The sequence below is a fragment of the Cygnus olor genome, chromosome Z, assembly GCF_009769625.2.
Source record: "Cygnus olor isolate bCygOlo1 chromosome Z, bCygOlo1.pri.v2, whole genome shotgun sequence".
NCBI classification, from domain to species: domain Eukaryota; kingdom Metazoa; phylum Chordata; class Aves; order Anseriformes; family Anatidae; genus Cygnus; species Cygnus olor.
The window spans coordinates 15,520,881-15,539,793 of record NC_049198.1 but is presented as its reverse complement, the minus strand read 5'-3'; the positions used below and the strand labels follow the sequence as shown (position 1 = coordinate 15,539,793).

The following is an 18,913-nucleotide window of genomic DNA, read 5'->3' as shown; positions in this document are numbered from 1 at the left end:
CACAGAACAAGTGTGAGTATACCTGGCTGTCAGGCTCTTGAGCTTTTGGAAGATGCTGGAAACCAAGGCTAGCATACACCCTTCATGCTCAAGCAGATTCACATTAAAACACTGCTCCTGCAGCTTACAGCTAAGACCTGTGCATACTTCTAGGAACTCCAGCTTCTTGACGCAATGCCGTAGAACACTGCTAATAGTTCCGCACTGCTGCTCTGTTCCACAGCTCAGTTCCAGTACACTATACTCAGGGGTAATATGCCTCTGACTAAAAGCACTCCACATAACTTCTTCAAACAAGTATTTGTTTATTTCTGTTCTACATACTCTAAGTTCAGCTTTTAAACAAAGACACCAAAAGTCTTGAAAACCACAAATACAATGTATGACACGCAATATATGTGTACAGCCCTGTTTATATTAATGACAACCATGGTAGCAATATGTTCTAGAGGCTTCCCTAGAGTACAGCACTACTGGCAATATGCCCTTATGTTCACAGAATCAGAGGATAGTCTGGGTTGGAAAGGACCTTAAAGATCACCTAATTCCAAGCTCCCTGCCATCAGCATGGACACCTCCCACCAGACCAGGTTGCCCAATGCCCCATCCCGCCTGGCCTTGAGCACTTCCAGAGATGGGGCATCCACAGCTCCTCTGGGCAACCTGTGCCAGTGCCTCACCACTCTAAGTAAGAATTTCTTCCTAACATCCAATCTAAATCTACACTTTCTTAGTTTAAAACCATCACTCCTTGTCCTACCACTCCACTCCCTGACAAAGAGTCCCTCTCCAGCTTCCCTGTAGGCTCCCTTTACGTACTAGAAAGCCACTATAAGGTCTCCCCGGAGCCTCCTCTTCTCCGGACTGAACAACCACAGCTCCCTCAACCTGTCCTCACAAGAGAGGTGCTTCAGCCCTCTGATCATCCTCATGGCCCTCATCTGGACTCATTCTAACAGGTCCACGTCCTTCCTGTGCTGGAGACCACAGAGCTGGACACAGGACTCCATGTGTATGTTACCAAATAACAACCTGGGAAATCTGCTACTTTGAACATATTTCAGTAATCACTAATAGATTTCTCACATGTACCAAAAATAAAACCTATGAACTGAAAACAAGCACTCAACTGAGTCAATGAACGCTGGAGCAAACACGAAGTAGTTAGTCCAGCGCAGGTCAAAATTGCTTAATTTAATGCTACTTCTAGTTTGGTTAACAAGTGGTTTGGATACTCTAGGGGAGATACAGTCATGTTGGCGAGGCTGATGACATATCAAGATGACACCCTTTTGAACCTTAAATTGCATTGAGCTAAGCCAGAGATTGCACTAAAATACACACTGATACAGTCTGAACCTATTTAGTTGTACCTGTGACACGGATTATAACCTCCAGTTGTGAGAGGTGATGAGCAAGTCAAAGAATCTCTTGCTACTGATGTCTCCTTAGGTAGACCAAGAAGCTCAGCACAGACAAACCACTGAACTGGAAGCCTAAGAAAAAACGCTTCCTTACTTACCAGCCTAACTAATACTACAAAAAGGTATTTGTTTCTTTAAAAATCTTCAAATTATTATACAAATAGATGACTTTCAACCAAATGCAAATCTACAGGATTACTTTAGTCCAAACAGACAAAATGGCTACTCGTTTTCAGCATACAATTTATAAAATCCTATCTTCAAATTAAGTATGAATGTGAATTCATGCAAACTGAGAACAACGTGCAGACCAAAATACTTACCTTATGAACATACAATTCTCCAGGCTTTGTAGTTTCAATGTTTCCTCCTGCTTCTGCAGCTAAATCCACAACAACTGAACCTTCCTTCATCGATTCAATCATATCTTTCTTAAACAAGATAGGAGCTCTTTTACCTGTCAAGACAGGACAAAGCAAGTTAAAAAATACAGCTTTTTTCTGCACATAGTTTGTGGAGAAAAAAGGTCACTTTAAAGACAGATGTTTATGAGGGATGAGGTACATACACAGAAAGCATCTAACACTTTCGTTTTAACAGAAGACACAGCTCCAAAACATGCAAACTTACACAAGCTAAAAGAAAAATTAGCATATTTTGTGTAAAACATACCTGGAATAAGTGCTGTAGTGATGATAATATCAACATCTTGGCACTGTTTGGCAAAGAGCTTCATTTCAGCTTCAATAAATTCTTTGGACATCTCTTTAGCATAACCACCTTGGCCCTCTCCAGCTTCCTTTATGTCTACTTCCAAAGGCTCTGCACCAAGAGACTTGAACTGTTCCAGAGCTGCAGCTCTAGAGAAAGAAAATTGTGGGGGGAAGGAAAATACTGCATTTTCAGAAGTAGCTCGATCCACCATGAATTTTATGATCTTTTTAGTAGCAGTCTTCAGACACAAAATCCAAAGCTTATCCTAGTAATAAGGAGACTGTAACTGAAGTCCTCAATTTTCTGTGTTTAGTGAAAGAAGTGTTTGCATCAGTAATTTTAGGTCCCTAATGATAACTCTCGGATAAGAAATGTAGGCAGCCTTACAGGCAGGTTTCCTGTACAGTCAGTGGAGTTGCTCCAAGAAGCAGAGCTGGGAACTTAGCTCTTTTGACTACACCTGCTCACCCAGTTCTGTTGCCTTGACTAGATAAGTCTAGAGCCCTAACTTAGATGACTAAGGTAGGTGAAAAATAGACACCACAGCTTGTGGCCCTGTCTTTAGCCTGTGAAATGGGAAATACCGGTAAGTCTGGCTTTCACAGCGAGAATTGTTTTTAACAGTTATTTGTACAGTATTATGTTTTTAACAGTAAAACTGTAATTTATGTTGCATCACATTATATCACAGTAAATAACATAATTCCAGTGAGGTGAAGATTCACAACATGCAGAGGATTTACCACAAACATTCTCATACAATGAGATAAAAATATATGGGATGCTTAAAATTGGAATTAAAAGAAAAATTTGAAATGCTTTAAACAGATTTTGTTCTTTTTATGACATACAGTTTTTCTAACAAACTAGAGTGAAAGTTTTTTTAATAATGCACGTCATAAATCTGGAGCATATTCATTTTTATTCTTTCATGTCAGATACAGCTAAGTAGCACTAGATGCCACTTCTGCATAAAAACAAACAAGTAATTTAACGTAGATACAATATTAACCACGGACAAATATAAGAAGTCCACTTAACTGAAAAAAATTTAATCACATTTGCATTTCCTGTATCAATAAGAATGTTTGTCTGTAATTTTCCCAGTCTATTACTCTAAAAATGGCCATTGGACAAAGTAATACTTCTGAACGTAAAAGAGATCCCCCAAGAAATCAGCATCTAAAGCAGCTTCAGATGCAGTTCCTGCTCCTTCACCTTGAGTTTCATAAATAAAATAACTTGATCTCTTTCTTTCCTTCAGCAGACTGAAAGAAGTTTGCCTCAAAAAAGTTCCTAGAGAAGTTCTCTCTGGGATCAGGAGAGTAGACGTGAATGACAGTATGCAGCTATAAACCTGGATCAAAGCAAGCTATAAATGAGAGCATAGAGATTCTTTCTTTACTCTTCTTCCCTGCAACCCAAAAAAACAGACACACGCAATTCTGGACAAAGGCCCTGTCTTTATCATTTTCATAAAGTGATTTTTTTTTTTTATACACATATAGTTATGAATGATTTAATAAGATCTTTGTAAAGTTTCAATTTTGGGCGGAATAAAAAATGAAGATATAATGCAGGAAAAAAATGGTAAGAAGGGAATTGTGATTCAGTGCAGAAAGAGTGCTTTCACTGGACTACTGCTGCAAACAACCTTAGCTGAAAACCATTTCAGATTGCTATTTCTTTTTTCACACACCCACCTTGTATCAAATCCACGAACCACTGCACCCATCGATTTCGCTGCTCCTGCAGAAGCGAGGCCAGCAACTCCTCCTCCAATTATCAAGACCTAGAACGATACCATTATCCTGCTTTGAGCATAAGCTAAAAGTAGAGCTGATTAGATGAACAGCAACATTGTACCACTTTCACAACAGCAGATAAACCTCACTATAAACAGTCATTTAAATGAGTTAACATAGGACACAGAACCCAGAATGACTGAAATTGCCCTATAAAAGTAACAGTTTAAAAGCTCTTAATTTCATTTATCTGAGAGTCAACTCATCTGTAGCTAATAGTTTATGGAAGCAGATATGGGTTTTCCCCTTAATTTCTCTCTCACTGTTTTTTTTTAATCTTTACTTTCATTTTTCTTCATCCTAATCCAACTGCATGCAATTCCTTCAAGCAAAGCAACCCCTTCAAGCACAGCCTTCAACACATCAGAAATCCCTGCATCTCTGACTTTTCCTAACTGCGTCCTTGCCTTCCACCCTGGAAAAAAAAAAATATATAGATAGATAGATAGATAAAAACATCCATGTATATCTAGTCTGAAGTTTAAAACTAAGCAAACTTAAAACTCCAATTACTTTATTCTTCCCCCCCAAGAAAACACTATAAGTAGTTAACAAAAATCCATATGGGAATACTAATACATATTTCTGAAGTCTATAGAACTATCCACAAAGAAGGGAAAAAAGCCTCGAACACAGTTTTCAGCAGTGGTTAACTGTGATCAGGAACTCACATATTCCCCTGGCACAGTATCTGCTTAATTGCACTTACCTTGGCCGGAGGAACTTTACCAGCAGCTGTGATCTGACCCGTGAAAAACCGACCAAAGTGATTTGCTGCCAGTACAACAGCCTTGTAGCTGTCAAGCAAGGAAGAAAACATTCAGTATTTTCCCTGGCTCAGCACAATTCCATTCATGACAGCCATCAAAAATATGCACATTTGACTATAGCATACACAAGACGAAACAAGTTTACTATTTTACTCTTGGGCCCAAGTTTAAGTCTTTCCATCTTTGCTCATATTTATTGCCCTTTTTTTTAAAAAAAAAAAAAAGAAAAACGATCATGCATTGCATTTTCAGAGAGGACTTTTGGACTGCAGAATACTGGATGTCAACAACTATTCACTCTCAAATAAAATTTTCAATGAATAATAAATACGTAACTTGCCAAATGTTAAGTGTTGTCTTTGAAGCTACTTTCAAAGGCTACAACCCAAGGTTCATTAGGGAAGGAACCACATACACGCATTTGCAAAACCCAGAGTAATTTTGTAGTAAGCTCACTCAGACAAGCAAGCACACATTCAGGAAAAATAAATAAATAAAAAAGAACAGCTAACTCTTCAGATTTATATACCTTAGGGCAAGGTGCTCAACTTTATTTCTTTTACCCATCTGCTTTCATAGCCTTCCTGGAACGGGTGACTGGACACCATGTTAACATCACAGCAGCTATCTGAAAATGCAGATTACTATGCAATTATGTCTCTTATTAATAAAAAAAAAATAAGTTTCATACCCAGCAATGTTGGCCATGGAGCTAAGTGCATCATATCCCTGAGCAATGGTGACCCGTGGAACCTGATCCATAGCCAGGACAGTAGTTTTTTTTTCTGCAAGTTTTTTCAGAAGGTCTGGATTTTGTGCTGGGTAGATAAAACTAATCAGGGTAGCCGGTGTCTTGAAAAGGTCTGCTTCATGTACACCTAGAGCCGGGTTATGTATAGGAGCCCTCACCTGAAGAAAGGAAGAAGTAAGAAAGAAGTTTCCATATTAATCAGTGGAAATAAATCACTGCACACTCTGCTTCCTTTCTACAGCTTGCAGTCTGTTCATTTCCACCCACAAAATACACAAGGAAGTATATCAAAGGCTGTTTACACAACTAAACTGAGTAACTGCATTTATTAGATGCAGTCCATGTATTAGAATTAGCTCCATGTAGATGGGTGACAGAGCAATAACAGTCACACTTTCAGAAAGATCTCACAGCTTCTAACCAGCAGTTACTGGCTTTCATGACAGACAGCTGTCTCAAAACCAGCCATTTGCAAACAAAATGAGTACTGAACATAGGTGCCAGTTAAACTCTACAGGCTAAGAATCGCTAACCAGTTTTGCAATGCACTACCACAAGCAAGAAATTACAAGAATGAACCCCAGCAAATACCCATCTTGATCTGTATTTAATTTTTATTTTTTTTTAAATAAATAAACCAACTAAAAATGGTTGTTCGCAAACTAACTCACAGAAACTCTGTATTCAACCCTTACGGAATAATTTCAAAAAAAAAAAAAGAAAACATTTAAAGGAAGCCTCGACATCAACATGAAGGCCCATTCTGTCCCTTCAGGACACAGCATAACCTAATAGCTGTCAAGTAACTTCACTTTTAGCAGTCTTCACTGATCAATTACAATTCCTCTAGTTACAAGTACTTTTGAAACACACTGTTGCTGCACAATTTTTGTATGTCTGATTGAAAAAACTTAGAAACTCGCACCTTCAAAATTCCAAGCAACTCTCCCTGAAGAGTAACTTGGAGTTGTGCGTTGCTAATCTCGGAGTAGAAGTTTCTTAGAGCATGGATCTCGTCTGATTAGAGTCCTGAACTAGTCTACCTTTCTCTAGAAAACAAATCCTCCAAGGTAGTTAAAAACTTGACAAGAAATTATCCTCAAATTTTTCAATGCTGTTGTTTGCTAGTTAAATACTATAGCTCCACACATGAGCTATAAATAAAAAGACTAAATTAAATCAGAACTTAGAATGAAACAAAAAAAAAAAGAAGGAACTTCTTTACTGAACTTTCAGCAGACTACTGGAAAAATTTGACCTATGTGTTTCTCCAAAAAGAATGTAAGACAAATATATAAATAAAGCAATTACTTTGACAACCAAATCAGAAGCCAGGACTTCCTTGGTCCCCTGGATCTTTGCTCCAACTTCTCTGTAATGGTCATCAGAAAATTTGGAGGCTTCTCCAGCACCAGATTCCACCACAACATTGAAGCCTTGCTTAACCAAGGCTTGAACTCCAGCCGGTGATAGAGCCACTCTCTTCTCATTCTCAAATATCTCCTTGGGGACACCTACAGTCAGCTGTTTATAAGGAATTCCTGTAGGAATAAGATAAGATAAGATAAGATAGCATTAGCTGCACTGAAGATTATTGAATTTATATTAATACTCCTCAGTGTTGTACAGAGACATGCACATGTCACATTTAATGATTCTCTTCAGGGAAAGGGAAGAATTACTGTTTCTAGCAGTGCAGTTTACATTTCTTCAAATTATGCCATCTTTCTAAATGTCCCTGTTCTCTCAGGTATCAGCAGAGAAGCACAATCATCCACGCAAGCACTAACAAGGGTTTACTGCAGTTCATACACATCTGATTTCATACAACTCTGGTTGTATAAATCAGAATAACAAATATACAATATAAGGTATTCTGGTGATAACACATTCAGTCTGGTGTAAGATGAATTTAAATCCCTCTCTAGTCACTTTAACTTTACTATGAAGAAATACACAAATGAGTTTTAGTAGCAGAACTGTGTTTTAAATAAACATCAGACACAGACACGGATTTCTAGGTTGGAAGAGACCTCGAGATCATCGAGTCCAACCTCCGACCTAACACTAAGTACTCCACTAAACCATATCGCTAAGCTCTACATCTAAACGTCTTTTAAAGACCTCCAGGGATGGTGACTCCACCACCTCCCTGGGCAGCCCGTTCCAATGCTTAATAACCCTTTCGGTAAAGAAGTACTTCCTAACATCCAACCTAAAACTCCCCTGTCGCAACTTTCGCCCATTCCCCCTCGTCCTGTCACCAGGCACGTGGGAGAACAGACCAACCCCCACCTCTCTACAGCCTCCTTTAAGGTAACTGTAGAGAGCGATAAGGTCGCCCCTGAGCCTCCTCTTCTCCAGGCTGAACAAGCCCAGCTCCCTCAGCCGCTCCTCGTAAGACTTGTTCTCCAGACCCCTCACCAGCTTGGTCGCCCTTCTCTGGACTCGCTCGAGCACGTCCATGTCCTTCCTGTAGCGAGGGGCCCAAAACTGAACACAGTACCCAAGGTGCGGCCTCACCAGAGCCGAGTCCAGGGGGACAATCACCTCCCTAGACCTGCTGGCCACACTGTTTCTTAAGCAAGCCAGGATGCTGTTGGCCTTCTTGGCCACCTGAGCACACTGCTGGCTCATATTCAGCCGACTATCAACCAATACTCCCAGGTCCTTCTCTGCCAGGCAGCTTTCCAGCCACTCATCTCCCAACCTGTAGCTCTGCTTGGGGTTGTTGCGCCCCAGGTGCAGGACCCGGCACTTGGCCTTGTTGAACTTCATACAGTTGGCCTCAGCCCATCGCTCCAGCCTATCCAGATCCTCCTGCAGAGCCTTCCTGCCCTCGAGCAGATCGACACACGCACCTAACTTGGTGTCGTCTGCAAACTTACTGAGGGTGCACTGGACGCCCTCATCCAGATCATCGATAAAGATATTAAAGAGGACCGGCCCCAGTACCAAGCCCTGGGGGACTCCACTAGTGACCAGCCTCCAACCAGATTTGACTCCATTCACCACAACTCTTTGGGCCCGGCTATCCAGCCAGTTTCTAACCCAGCGAAGCGTACGCCAGTCCAAGCCCTGAGCAGCCAGTTTCCTGAGGAGAATGTTGTGGGGAACAGTGTCAAAAGCCTTACTGAGGTCAAGGTAAACCACATCCACAGCCTTTCCCTCATTCACCAAGCGCATAACTTTGTCATAGAAGGAGATCGGGTTCGTCAAGCAGGACCTGCCTTTCATAAACCCATGCTGACTGGGCCTGATCGCCTGCTTGCCCTGCAAGTGCCGCATGATGACCCTCAAGATAATCTGCTCCATGAGCTTTCCTGGCACTGAGGTCAAACTGACAGGCCTATAGTTCCCCGGGTCTGCCCTCCAGCCCTTCTTATAGATGGGCGTCACATTGGCTAGCCGCCAGTCAACTGGGACCTCCCCCGATAGCCAGGACTGCCGATAAATGATGGAAAGCGGCTCGGCCAGCTCCTCCGCCAGTTCTTTCAGTACCCTCGGGTGCATCCCATCCAGCCCCATCGACTTGTGCACATCCAAGCTCCGTAGCAGGTCGCCAACCATTTCCTCATGAATAGCGAAGGCCACATCCTGCTCCCCATCCCCTTCCACCAGCTCAGGGCACTGGGTATCCAGAGAACAACCAGTATTCAGTTCTAAATATCAGTTCTAAATGTCTATCAAAACCATATTACAGTTGTCCTAGGTCACCACTAATGAATGTAAAAAACATACCACAAAAGCACATTGAGGGGCACAATTACATTAATATACAGCTCTAAAGGTTGCTAGAGGAAATGAAAAAATGACAGTTTTTTGAAGTAGTTGAAGAATAATGAAATATCGGGCTACTGGTTTGTTTAATTATACCTCTCTTTAATTTTATCTCCTTACCTGAAGTTCTTCCAAGTTCTATTAAATAACACCAGGAAACCACAGAAGCTTCAATTTGCCAGTTTTAGCTTTGAACCATAGAATGGTTTGGGTTAGAAGGGACCTTAAAGATTACCCAGTTCCAACATCCCACACCTTACACTAGCCCAGGTTGCCCAAAGCCCCATCCAGCCTGGCCTTGAGCACTTCCAGGGATGGGGCATCCACAGCTTTTCCGGGCAGCCTGTGCCAGGGCCTCACCACTCTCTGAGTAAAGAACTTTTTCCTAACGCCTAATCTAAATCTATCCTTTTTTAGTTTAAAGCCATTCCCCCATCCCATCACTCCACTCCCTGACAAAGAGTTCCTCCCAGCTTTCCTGTAGGTCCCCTTTAGGTACCAGAACACCTCCGTAATGACTCCCCAGAGCCTTCTCTTCTCCAGGCTGAACAACCCCAGCTCCCTCAGCCTGTCTACACAGGAGAGGTGCCCCAGCCCTCTGACCATCCTCATGACTCTCTTCTTGACCTGCTCTAACAGCCCCACATCCTTCTTGTGCTGGGGGCCCCAGCCCTGGACGCAGCACTCCAGGTGGGGCCTCACAAGGGCAGAGCAGAGGGGCACAAATCCCCTCCCTCCACCTGCTGCCCACCCCTCTGTTGGTGCAGCCCAGGACGCAGTTGGCCTTCTGGGCTGCAAGAGCACATGGGCTCACATTGATCTTCTCATCAGCCAACATCCCCAAGTCCTTCTCTCAAACTTAATGTTTCAAGTTACAAACATCTAACTTTGTTCTTTGTAGTCCTTCAGTCTGACAGTTAAACTCTGATCCAATCAAGTGTTTAAATACATTTATAAATACAGTCTCAGGCAGAACAATCATACATCACACTGCCACATTGCTAGACAGCATGCACACAGGCCCAGTTCTGCAACAGCTTTCACTGATGTGTATGCAGAATTTAAATCTGGATTCTGACATTTATATGAAAGGCCTACACTGCATATGTGTCCTTGAAAAATAGCTTGAGCCACCTAAGCAGTTACTCATATTAAAGGTCAAGCAAACAAACAACAACAAAAAGCAAACAAAAGAGGGTGATAGCCTTATTTTAAATTGTAAATCTGATTTTTAATTGGCCACCAATACTCTGCATTTTGCTATAAAAACTGTGCCAGACTAGGAAAGTGTTGCACATTTTAGGAAGGCCTCCTTTTCACTTTTTGTTTGACTGTGATAGAAACAAGTAAAACAAAACCAAAGTCATATCATACTATAAGAACTTTAAGGAAATTAATTATTTTGATATTTTTAAATCTAAACCTATCTATGAAATAAAACTGGGACTGCACTGTGCTTAAAGCTGAACATCTGAAATTTTTAGATCAACAACTCTCAAGATACTATCAATTTGATAGTAATTTGATTGAAAATACAGTAGAAAGAGTTGCTAAGAGCTGGTACTTAAATATCTACCTGTACTTGTCTCATCCATTAGAAAAATAACTAAATTAAACACAACCAATAAGAAGGCAGCAAGAAAGATAATCAAAGAACTACTTATTATTATTACTTTTTATTTTAGCTTTTTCTTTAATTTAAACTAATAAAACTGTAAGACAAGTGTTGTGATATTTATTATGTTGGAGAACATTTAAAGTTTTTTAAGGCAAAAATCAATTTAAAAAAATGCTATAAAGGAAAAGTAGTAACAAGTACAAGAATGCACATCTGAAACAACAGACTCACAGAGACAACAATGCCTGGCAAAGATTTGCTTCACCAGCACACGCATCTAAACAGCGCTGTGCAACTAAGTGCATCCTTATCACTTATGTTTATGACTTTCACGAAATCAACTCAATGGAAATGAACTCTGTTGTCTTTTAAAAGCATAAATGAAACCAAAATGACTAAAATTTGTTAGAGTGAGAGATGAGCCATAATTTCAGGAAAGAAGTATCTCCAGGACTGGAGGCAAAAAGCTTTTCAAGAAGCACTGAGAAAATAAAAACTAGGGTGCTACACATTTGCATTCTCCTTTTGGAAGTTTTTTGCAGTGGACAAATACAGAGAGAGGAAGGAATGAATTAGAGCACATACAGGGAATAGAATGATGGCTGCAAATTTAAAGGTGCACAGACACTCGAAATATATTGAAATTGATGAAATTGATGAAATATATACTAGAATATATTTCTATCTGCTAAGGCCCAAGTTCTTATGAAAAATGATACTGACTTATTTTTTTCACTTGCTTTTGTGTGGAATGCCAGAGCAGAAGAGGTAACAGCTACAAAGGACAGGACATGAATATGTACTATGTGCCGAACATGTTTTCTCATTTCCTTCTTTCACATTATTGTTTCATGCAATAAAAACATGTAAAGTGTTTGTTTGTTTGTTTTAATACAGAAAGGATTTGTACCGCCTCTACTAAGCAGAATGACTGGAGACCAACACTGAGGACTATGTCCTTCTCCAATGCTTTGGGAAATCAAATCCAAGAAGAACATTCAGCAAGTCTCGTTGATCTATCCCCTTTTCTCCTCTGTCCCACTGCCAAATATCTAGCAACCAGAATTCAAGTGAAAAGTGAAGCTAACAGGTGTCAGTTTGACAGCCTTTACCCAGACCAGTTAAAAGACACTTTTTTAAGGACACTACCCTGAGCTATCATATCACTGAACACAAAAACGGAGCACACTGAACACAAAAATGTCTACAACTGCAAAGTAAAGATCTATGTTGAAACTTCAAGAGAGGATACAATGAATACTAGGTTTGAAGGAAGCTAAACTATTAACACAGATCTGGTTTGTTGAATCCAGCAGTTTCAATTATAAAACTGGAACCCTGATTTAGTTTTTAACTTGAGAAAGCACATCTGCTAACTTTGTCTTGGGTTTAAAACTGCATGAGTGAAGCTTCCAAGTTGCATTTTTAGGCCTCCATGCAAGATAATCTCTTTATGAAGTGCCTGGCCTATGTTTTAGTAACTTACTGCTTTATGACATCAAGAACATTTCTCAAACACAGACCAATTTACACATACCTTGACCACTATGAGTCACATGAAGACTTCAAATGTGCTGTTCATCCAGTAAGAGATGCACAGTACTTTTTCTGATATAAAGAATCAACACAAAAAGGATTTTGCCACTATCAAAAGTAGAATCATCAAATTTCACAGACCTTAGAATCTTAGCATTAAACGTGTAAATTCGAATTTAGAAAAAATGAGAATACTGTAATTTTAAGTAAGACACCTATTATTATGCTTTCTCACCCCCCTTAATATAATCTGCACGGTGTAAGAAGAAAAGTGGAAAGCACAGTCTTGAACTTCAGGTAAACACAATACACGCAGGTAATCTAGATCTCCAAGCTTCAGAAATCAAACAATTAAGAAGTATTATAAAAGCAATCTTTTCCACTTAACTTCCATTCACAAATTGGGTATTTAAAGAAGATCCGAAATTAAAGCTATCAAGAAAACCCAGCATATTTTATGCAGAAAAAAAAATGAGAAAAATACATTTATCTGCTTAACCTGATTTCATGAAGTACCCTGTAGCAAAGCAGAATCAGCAAATATCACTGACTGACTGAGACAAAACGGAAGGGAGAAATAAGCTACATTTTCTGGAATGAGAAAACAGGATATGAAACCTTCCTAACTGCTAAATTACTCTAACAATAGCTTTAAACAAACCATCTCACCTGTTCTGAAGATGAGGACAAATTCAGCAGAACAGCAATATGATGTAGGCAAAAAAAAAAAAAAAGAAGAAGAATGATAAAGAAGATTAAACAAACACCTGAGCCTTGCCTTTACATGAGAAGAGAAGAGAGAAGAGGTATACAGTTTATGAATAACGTACAGATTAGCTATAAAATTAATCGTCAATGAACTGTTATAGGTTTAAAGTCTTGCAAGATTTAGAAAAAAATAGGAAAGAACAAAAACAGAAAGAACATTACAAATCCCAAGGTAGAGGGGGTTGAAAGTCATATATTTGTGGACAAGCCAATCTGGATGCATAATAAGAAACTTCAGTTGGTCACTCTGTAAGCACCCATTAGCAGGGTCTAGGAAAAGTTTTGCATCTTTTTCTGAAGAACCTGATGTTGGCAACTGGTTGAAATAGACCATTGGAATACTTGTTTATTCCTGTATGAAAATACCTGTGATTTTAAGAAAGGAAAAAAATAGCAGCAACATAAACAGCTGTAAGAAACGTATCCATCCTCCAAGTTTACTTTTCAACTGACTCCAAATCTCTTCACTGTGCAGGGAACTGTTATTCCTGTACTTAAGACATCATGGACTAAATGAAAGCTTATTTGAGATCGTGGAAGTAATAACTACAGGCTTACGAAGAAACACAGCATCACTAGTCTTTTCCCAAAACTTATTTTTCTTAATCTTACGATGATTTCACCAAGCATCACTTTAAGCAAACAATTTCCTAAAACTAAGAATAAAATGTAGTTATTTTATACGCTGTTGAATTTTGATTCAAAAGCACGTAAATAAGTATACATAGGCAGCACTACTGTTACTGATTTGTCCCTCAATTACTGCTTTATCCTTGATTTGTCCTCTGCTGAATGACAAATCTCATGTTACCAAAATGAGCCATAAGGACAGCTTAATTATCAACCAGAAGACTTATGAAACTTAATAATTCTCAGTATTAAACAACTATATTGCATGAATATAAATACTACTCTCCCTTAAACAAAGGCTTCCACATGAGGGTGGAAAGGACAGCACTGAATGCTTAAACATATTATGCTAACAAGACTTATCCCTTCCTGTGGAAAAGTTTATGAACATCAATTCATAAAAACAAGTAAAAAAATATATATACAGACATAGTGATTTTGAAAAAAACAGAAGAGATCCTTCGGTTTCATGATCAAATTTGCAGTCAAAGCCAAACACAAGAATTGATTACAAATCCAAACAACAAGAGCCCTTACCTGGGATATTTGAGAACGAACTTTGAACCTAGTTTCCTATATCCCAGGTTAACATGCTCAACCAAAGGATAATTTGCAATATCCAGACAGTTAGATGTCTCTTTCATTCAGATAATAAATATGGGAGAAAAAATTGGGAAAAAAAAATCATGGGATATCAAAACAATGCCCTGATCAGTTTTCACAGAACCCAGCTCCCTGGGCTGTCAGTCAAAGAAATTCAAAAAAGAAGACTCTGAAATTCAAAGAAATTTCTCCATGCAATTTTGGTAAAAAGTCATGTGATACAGATTATCAGAAGTTGTCAGAATAAACAAACAACGCTCTTCTCCCACCACATTTCTTCAGAATCCCCAAACACCATGTCATTGACTTGAAAGGACCCCAAAACGCACCAGCCACTAATGCAGTTTGACAGAAATTCCACACGGTAAAGGTGTTTCTAAGTTATATGTTATGTGCTGTGTTTTCTCAGACATTTCTGTTCACAAACACTGATGCTTTTCTAGACCTCCAAAAGATCTACTAATGTGGCACCTACCGTGCATCACATGTACTTTTTTTCTTTTTTTTTTTTTTTTTTTTTTTTTTTTACACAGAATAACTACATCCAGATACAATCATGCTTTCAGATACTCTCTTTGTGAGGAAAGTATTTTCCACTGCATGCACACAAAGCAAAATTCAGGGGGAACTCAGGCTTTTAGCTAAGAAAAGCATTTAAGTACTACCCTCAAGCAAAATAAGCATCAGCAGCAGTTCTGACCACCCACCTGTAAAGAGTATTTGGATCCACATTATTCATAACAAAGACAAATACCTTCTACATAAGCTCTGTAAACTAGCATAAAATTGCTAGTTTATTATTTCTTTCATCAACTTCAATTTACTAAAGTAAGCTACAGGTATGATTTAAGGGTGTTCTTTTTTAAGACTGTAAAATAGACCATATAAGACTGTACTAGCCTATTCGAAAGAAAAAAAAAAAAAAATCAAGCTATCTTTTTATGTTAAAATAAGAGATTATTTACAACAGTTTAATCAATTTACCTGGCTTTGGAGTTGCCTGAGACCAGAGTACCTGGTGAGTTCTAAACATTCGCAAACATGGCATCTTTGCAGAATGCACCTTAGGTGGTAAGACATTGCCAAAAACAGGAGTGGAGCACCCACTAACAGCAATACGCAGGAGGCTCGTCATTTCGCCCAGACCTCCGAGCAGACTCCTTGCCACGTATGGAATCCCTGCTGCGCGTGTGAAAAACAGAGCAACGATTATTAATGACATCAGACAGGAGGTATGTAAACTCGGCAGCCTGGGCCTATGTGACTGCCACCAGCCAGGCACAGATCATTTCTCCCTACCTTTTCACCCCAGCTAGAGGGCAAAACACACTGTTTGTCAAAGCAGGGCGGCTGAGCAAAGCTATGAAATTAAACAAAGGAGAGGGAACCGTGGCTCCCCACGAGCAGCTCCAACACCCCGCAGCTCCCCTGGGAACCTGGGGGGCGACCCACGGCCCTGACAGGGCTCCCGACAGTGGTCAGTGAGGGCACCCCGGGGTGCGGGCAGGGCAGGGCCGGGCCTCCCCCTCCTGCAGGTGGCCAAGGGGGAAAAGGGCTCCTCGCCCGCCCGTGCGGAGGGAAGGAGGCAGCAAGGTAAGGCGATGAGGTCCGGTCCGGTCCGGTCCCGTCCCGTCCCGCCGTGCCGGGGCTGGCAAAGCAGCGGCCCCGCCGCTATTTATAGCCCGCCGCCCCGCTGACCTTGGGCAGGCCGCTCGCCCCCGCCACAACGCCCGGCGGCCATGGCGCCCGGCGGAGCCGCGCTGCCTTCCCCTTCCTCTCCCCGACTCCCTCAGCCGGGACCGGCGGCCGCCGCCGCCCTTTCCCCTCCCTCCCCGTCCTTTCCCTCCCCTCCCCAGCGGCCGCTCCGCCACCGTCCCCCCAGCACAACGCGGCTCCCCCAGCTCCCCACCGCGGGTAGGGCAGCGCAGGGCTGGCCCCCCGCTCTCACCCCGAGCCCCCTTCCCCCGGTCCGGTCCGGTCCGGTCCCGTCCCGTCCCGTCCCGTCCCCACCGCACCCACCGGCTGTGCCGCCGGCGCCGGCCCCGCCGCGGCACTGACCGACCTTGAGGCGAGGCGAGGCGGCGGGGCCGGGACGGGGGCGGAGCGGGGAGGGGACCGGGGGGTGGGGGTCCCGGCTGCCGCCGCCGCCGCCATGGCGGAAGGGGCGGCCCGTCGTAAGGGGAGCGGTGCGCGGTCGGGTTGGGGAAGGGGAGGCCTCTGGGTGCGGTGTATCGCTGAAAAGCACCGGGAGGGCGGACGGGAGCCTCACGCTCGGCTGCCGGTGCGGAGGTTGTTGGTGCAATTTGTAACTGCAAGGTGTGGAATTAGGCTCGAGTTAATTTACGGCTGTGCGGCTCCGTGCAGAGCGCTCCCCCAGGCCGTCCCGTGGTGTCAGGCGGTGAATTACGGCTGGAAGTGAAGTTAGGCAATGAAAGCGTGAGGCTCCGAGAGTGGATAAGAGGATACCGAGCGCTGGTTGTTCAGGAGACAACCATTTTTAAATGCATTTGTGAGAAGGATTCAGCTCGGAGTTCAGCCCATGTGCTGCTGTGTCCTTTGTGTTTGGGGCTCCGAAAACTGGTGCAGCAACATACCTCATTAATATAAATATATTAAATATAAATTAAATATATTAATATACATTATAGATGTAACAATATGAATTAAATATATAGATATATTGATGTAAATATAAAGGTAACACTATATTTTTAATTATTAAAGTATATTCAGTTTTAAAACACAGCAGCAGTCACTCCTCCCTTCTTCTCCCGAGGTAGAAACATGTTGTCACCTTTAAAAAAAAAAAAATGCTTGCGTTCTGAATAGTGATGAAGTTGCATTTTGTGGTTTCCCAGCACCAAGCACTGCAGGTCTGTGCAGGATTGCTTCTGAATTAAATTTCTGGCTGTTAGGTAACCTGCTTAGGACAAAGCAGGTAACTCCTCTAGTGGATATTTATAAGTGGCCATAACTGCACTTGTTGAAAGTTTTAATCTAGTAGGATATATCTTGCTAGCCTGGGTATGTCAGGTTTTCAGCTTGTTGTTCTCAAGCGTTGAAGTAACCCACAGGACTTCAGTTCCTCAGGCCAGAACGTTGTAAGGAGAACTTTAAGCATTGTCTAAAGGGATTGAGTATTGCAGGTAATATTTGGGGATTGTGATTTTTTTGATTTAATCACCTGAAAATACTTTTTTTTTTTTTGGTGTCTACATTGGGAAGGAGAAATTGGTCTCCCAGTCACAAACAACTATTCTCTTGCAAACTTCAGTTGCGCATCTGTAGTAAAAAGATGGATCTGGGATTACACTCCACTCCACACCATAAGTAGTTGCAAACAGTCACTATATTAAAATAATATAGAAGGTCTGCTAATTGGAAAGAACTCACATTTATGACCAAAAATGAAATGTTGTCTGGCATAATAATGATAACCTGAGGCATTTAATTCATCATAGGTATATACGTTGAAAAAGAGATATGCTTTTTTGAAAGATCGATGTCTCAAAAAGTGGTCGCAGGATATCCTGATGATTTTCTTAGAGCCTCTGCATCCTTAACCAATGATTGAGAATCTCTACTTCCTTTTTCATGTTGATTTAAGCTTTTAATTCTCGTCATGGTAAGACAGTTTACAAATAGTTTTACAAAAAGTTTACAAATGCAACCAGAGGTCACAATATAGACTTTAAAACCAGGACTGGAATAATATAAAAATATATTAATTTTTTAATTTTGTTATTTTAGTAGCTTCTTTGTGATCTTCAAAGGTTTGATAATACTGCTCAAATCTAGTTTTAATAATTACTTACACAAGTGAAGTCTTTTCTGAAAACTCTTTAGTCTCCTATACTTGCTCTCATTTCAGTTGTGCAGTTTAGATTATTTAGTTTACCAATCTTCACTTTCAGCAGTAGGTGCATAGGAATAGTTTTCCCATGAGTCCAATTAATTCTGTGTCACCTTTATAATCTGGCCAGCTTTGTCTAACTAAGAGTCAGTCCATTACATGCCTCAGGAATATAAAAAATCAACACTATATGTTGTATTCTATATCCTCCATTAGTAATTTTAAAATAGTAAAATGTAATAATAAGCAGGAACAGCATTTATAAAGTTTTACAATAGTCATATTTTTAAAAAAATGCAGGACAGCACTTCCGATTTCGTGCAGCGTTTCATACACACTTGCCTATTTTTCATCCTCTCATGAGTCATCAACGGAGTTTGAGCCAACAACACACAAGCGTTTGGCTTGGGCTTTGGAAATAACAGGTGGAAAGGTCAGCACAGGCCAGGCTGTTCTGGGAGATAAACCACAAATATCACCGGCGCGGTCAGCTGAGGTGCACCCTTCCCGAGTGTGAAAGCAGGTTGGGCTCTGGATTTCGCAAAGCAAGGAGAGCAGGACTGCCAGGGCAGAACAAAAATGGTGAATTAAGTTGCGAATGGAGGTGTGAGTTGAATCGTTTGAGGCTAATGAGAGATCAGCAAAATGGGCAGTCTCCTAT

The 18,913-nt window shown here is 41.1% G+C and overlaps 1 protein-coding gene across 4 annotated transcripts in view; it reads right to left on the bottom strand.

Moving 5' to 3' along the window:
- NNT (nicotinamide nucleotide transhydrogenase) overlaps positions 1-16,574 on the bottom strand; it is a 44,285-nt gene extending 27,711 nt beyond the window's left edge. Inside the window, exons 1-8 of one of the 4 annotated variants that reach the window (XM_040542085.1) lie at positions 16,419-16,574; positions 15,384-15,581; positions 6,776-7,005; positions 5,405-5,622; positions 4,653-4,740; positions 3,842-3,930; positions 2,097-2,284; positions 1,748-1,881 (exon numbers count right to left, since the gene is read on the bottom strand). In XM_040542085.1, the coding sequence (XP_040398019.1) occupies positions 1,748-1,881; positions 2,097-2,284; positions 3,842-3,930; positions 4,653-4,740; positions 5,405-5,622; positions 6,776-7,005; positions 15,384-15,534 (1,098 nt within the window). In that variant the 5' untranslated portion in view covers positions 15,535-15,581; positions 16,419-16,574. Of the gene's footprint in view, positions 1-1,747; positions 1,882-2,096; positions 2,285-3,841; positions 3,931-4,652; positions 4,741-5,404; positions 5,623-6,775; positions 7,006-15,383; positions 15,582-16,097; positions 16,234-16,418 lie in introns of those variants that run through there. The other 3 variants (XM_040542086.1, XM_040542087.1, XM_040542084.1) reach the window with 3 other exon arrangements.
- Between the last annotated feature and the right edge of the window lie 2,339 nt (positions 16,575-18,913).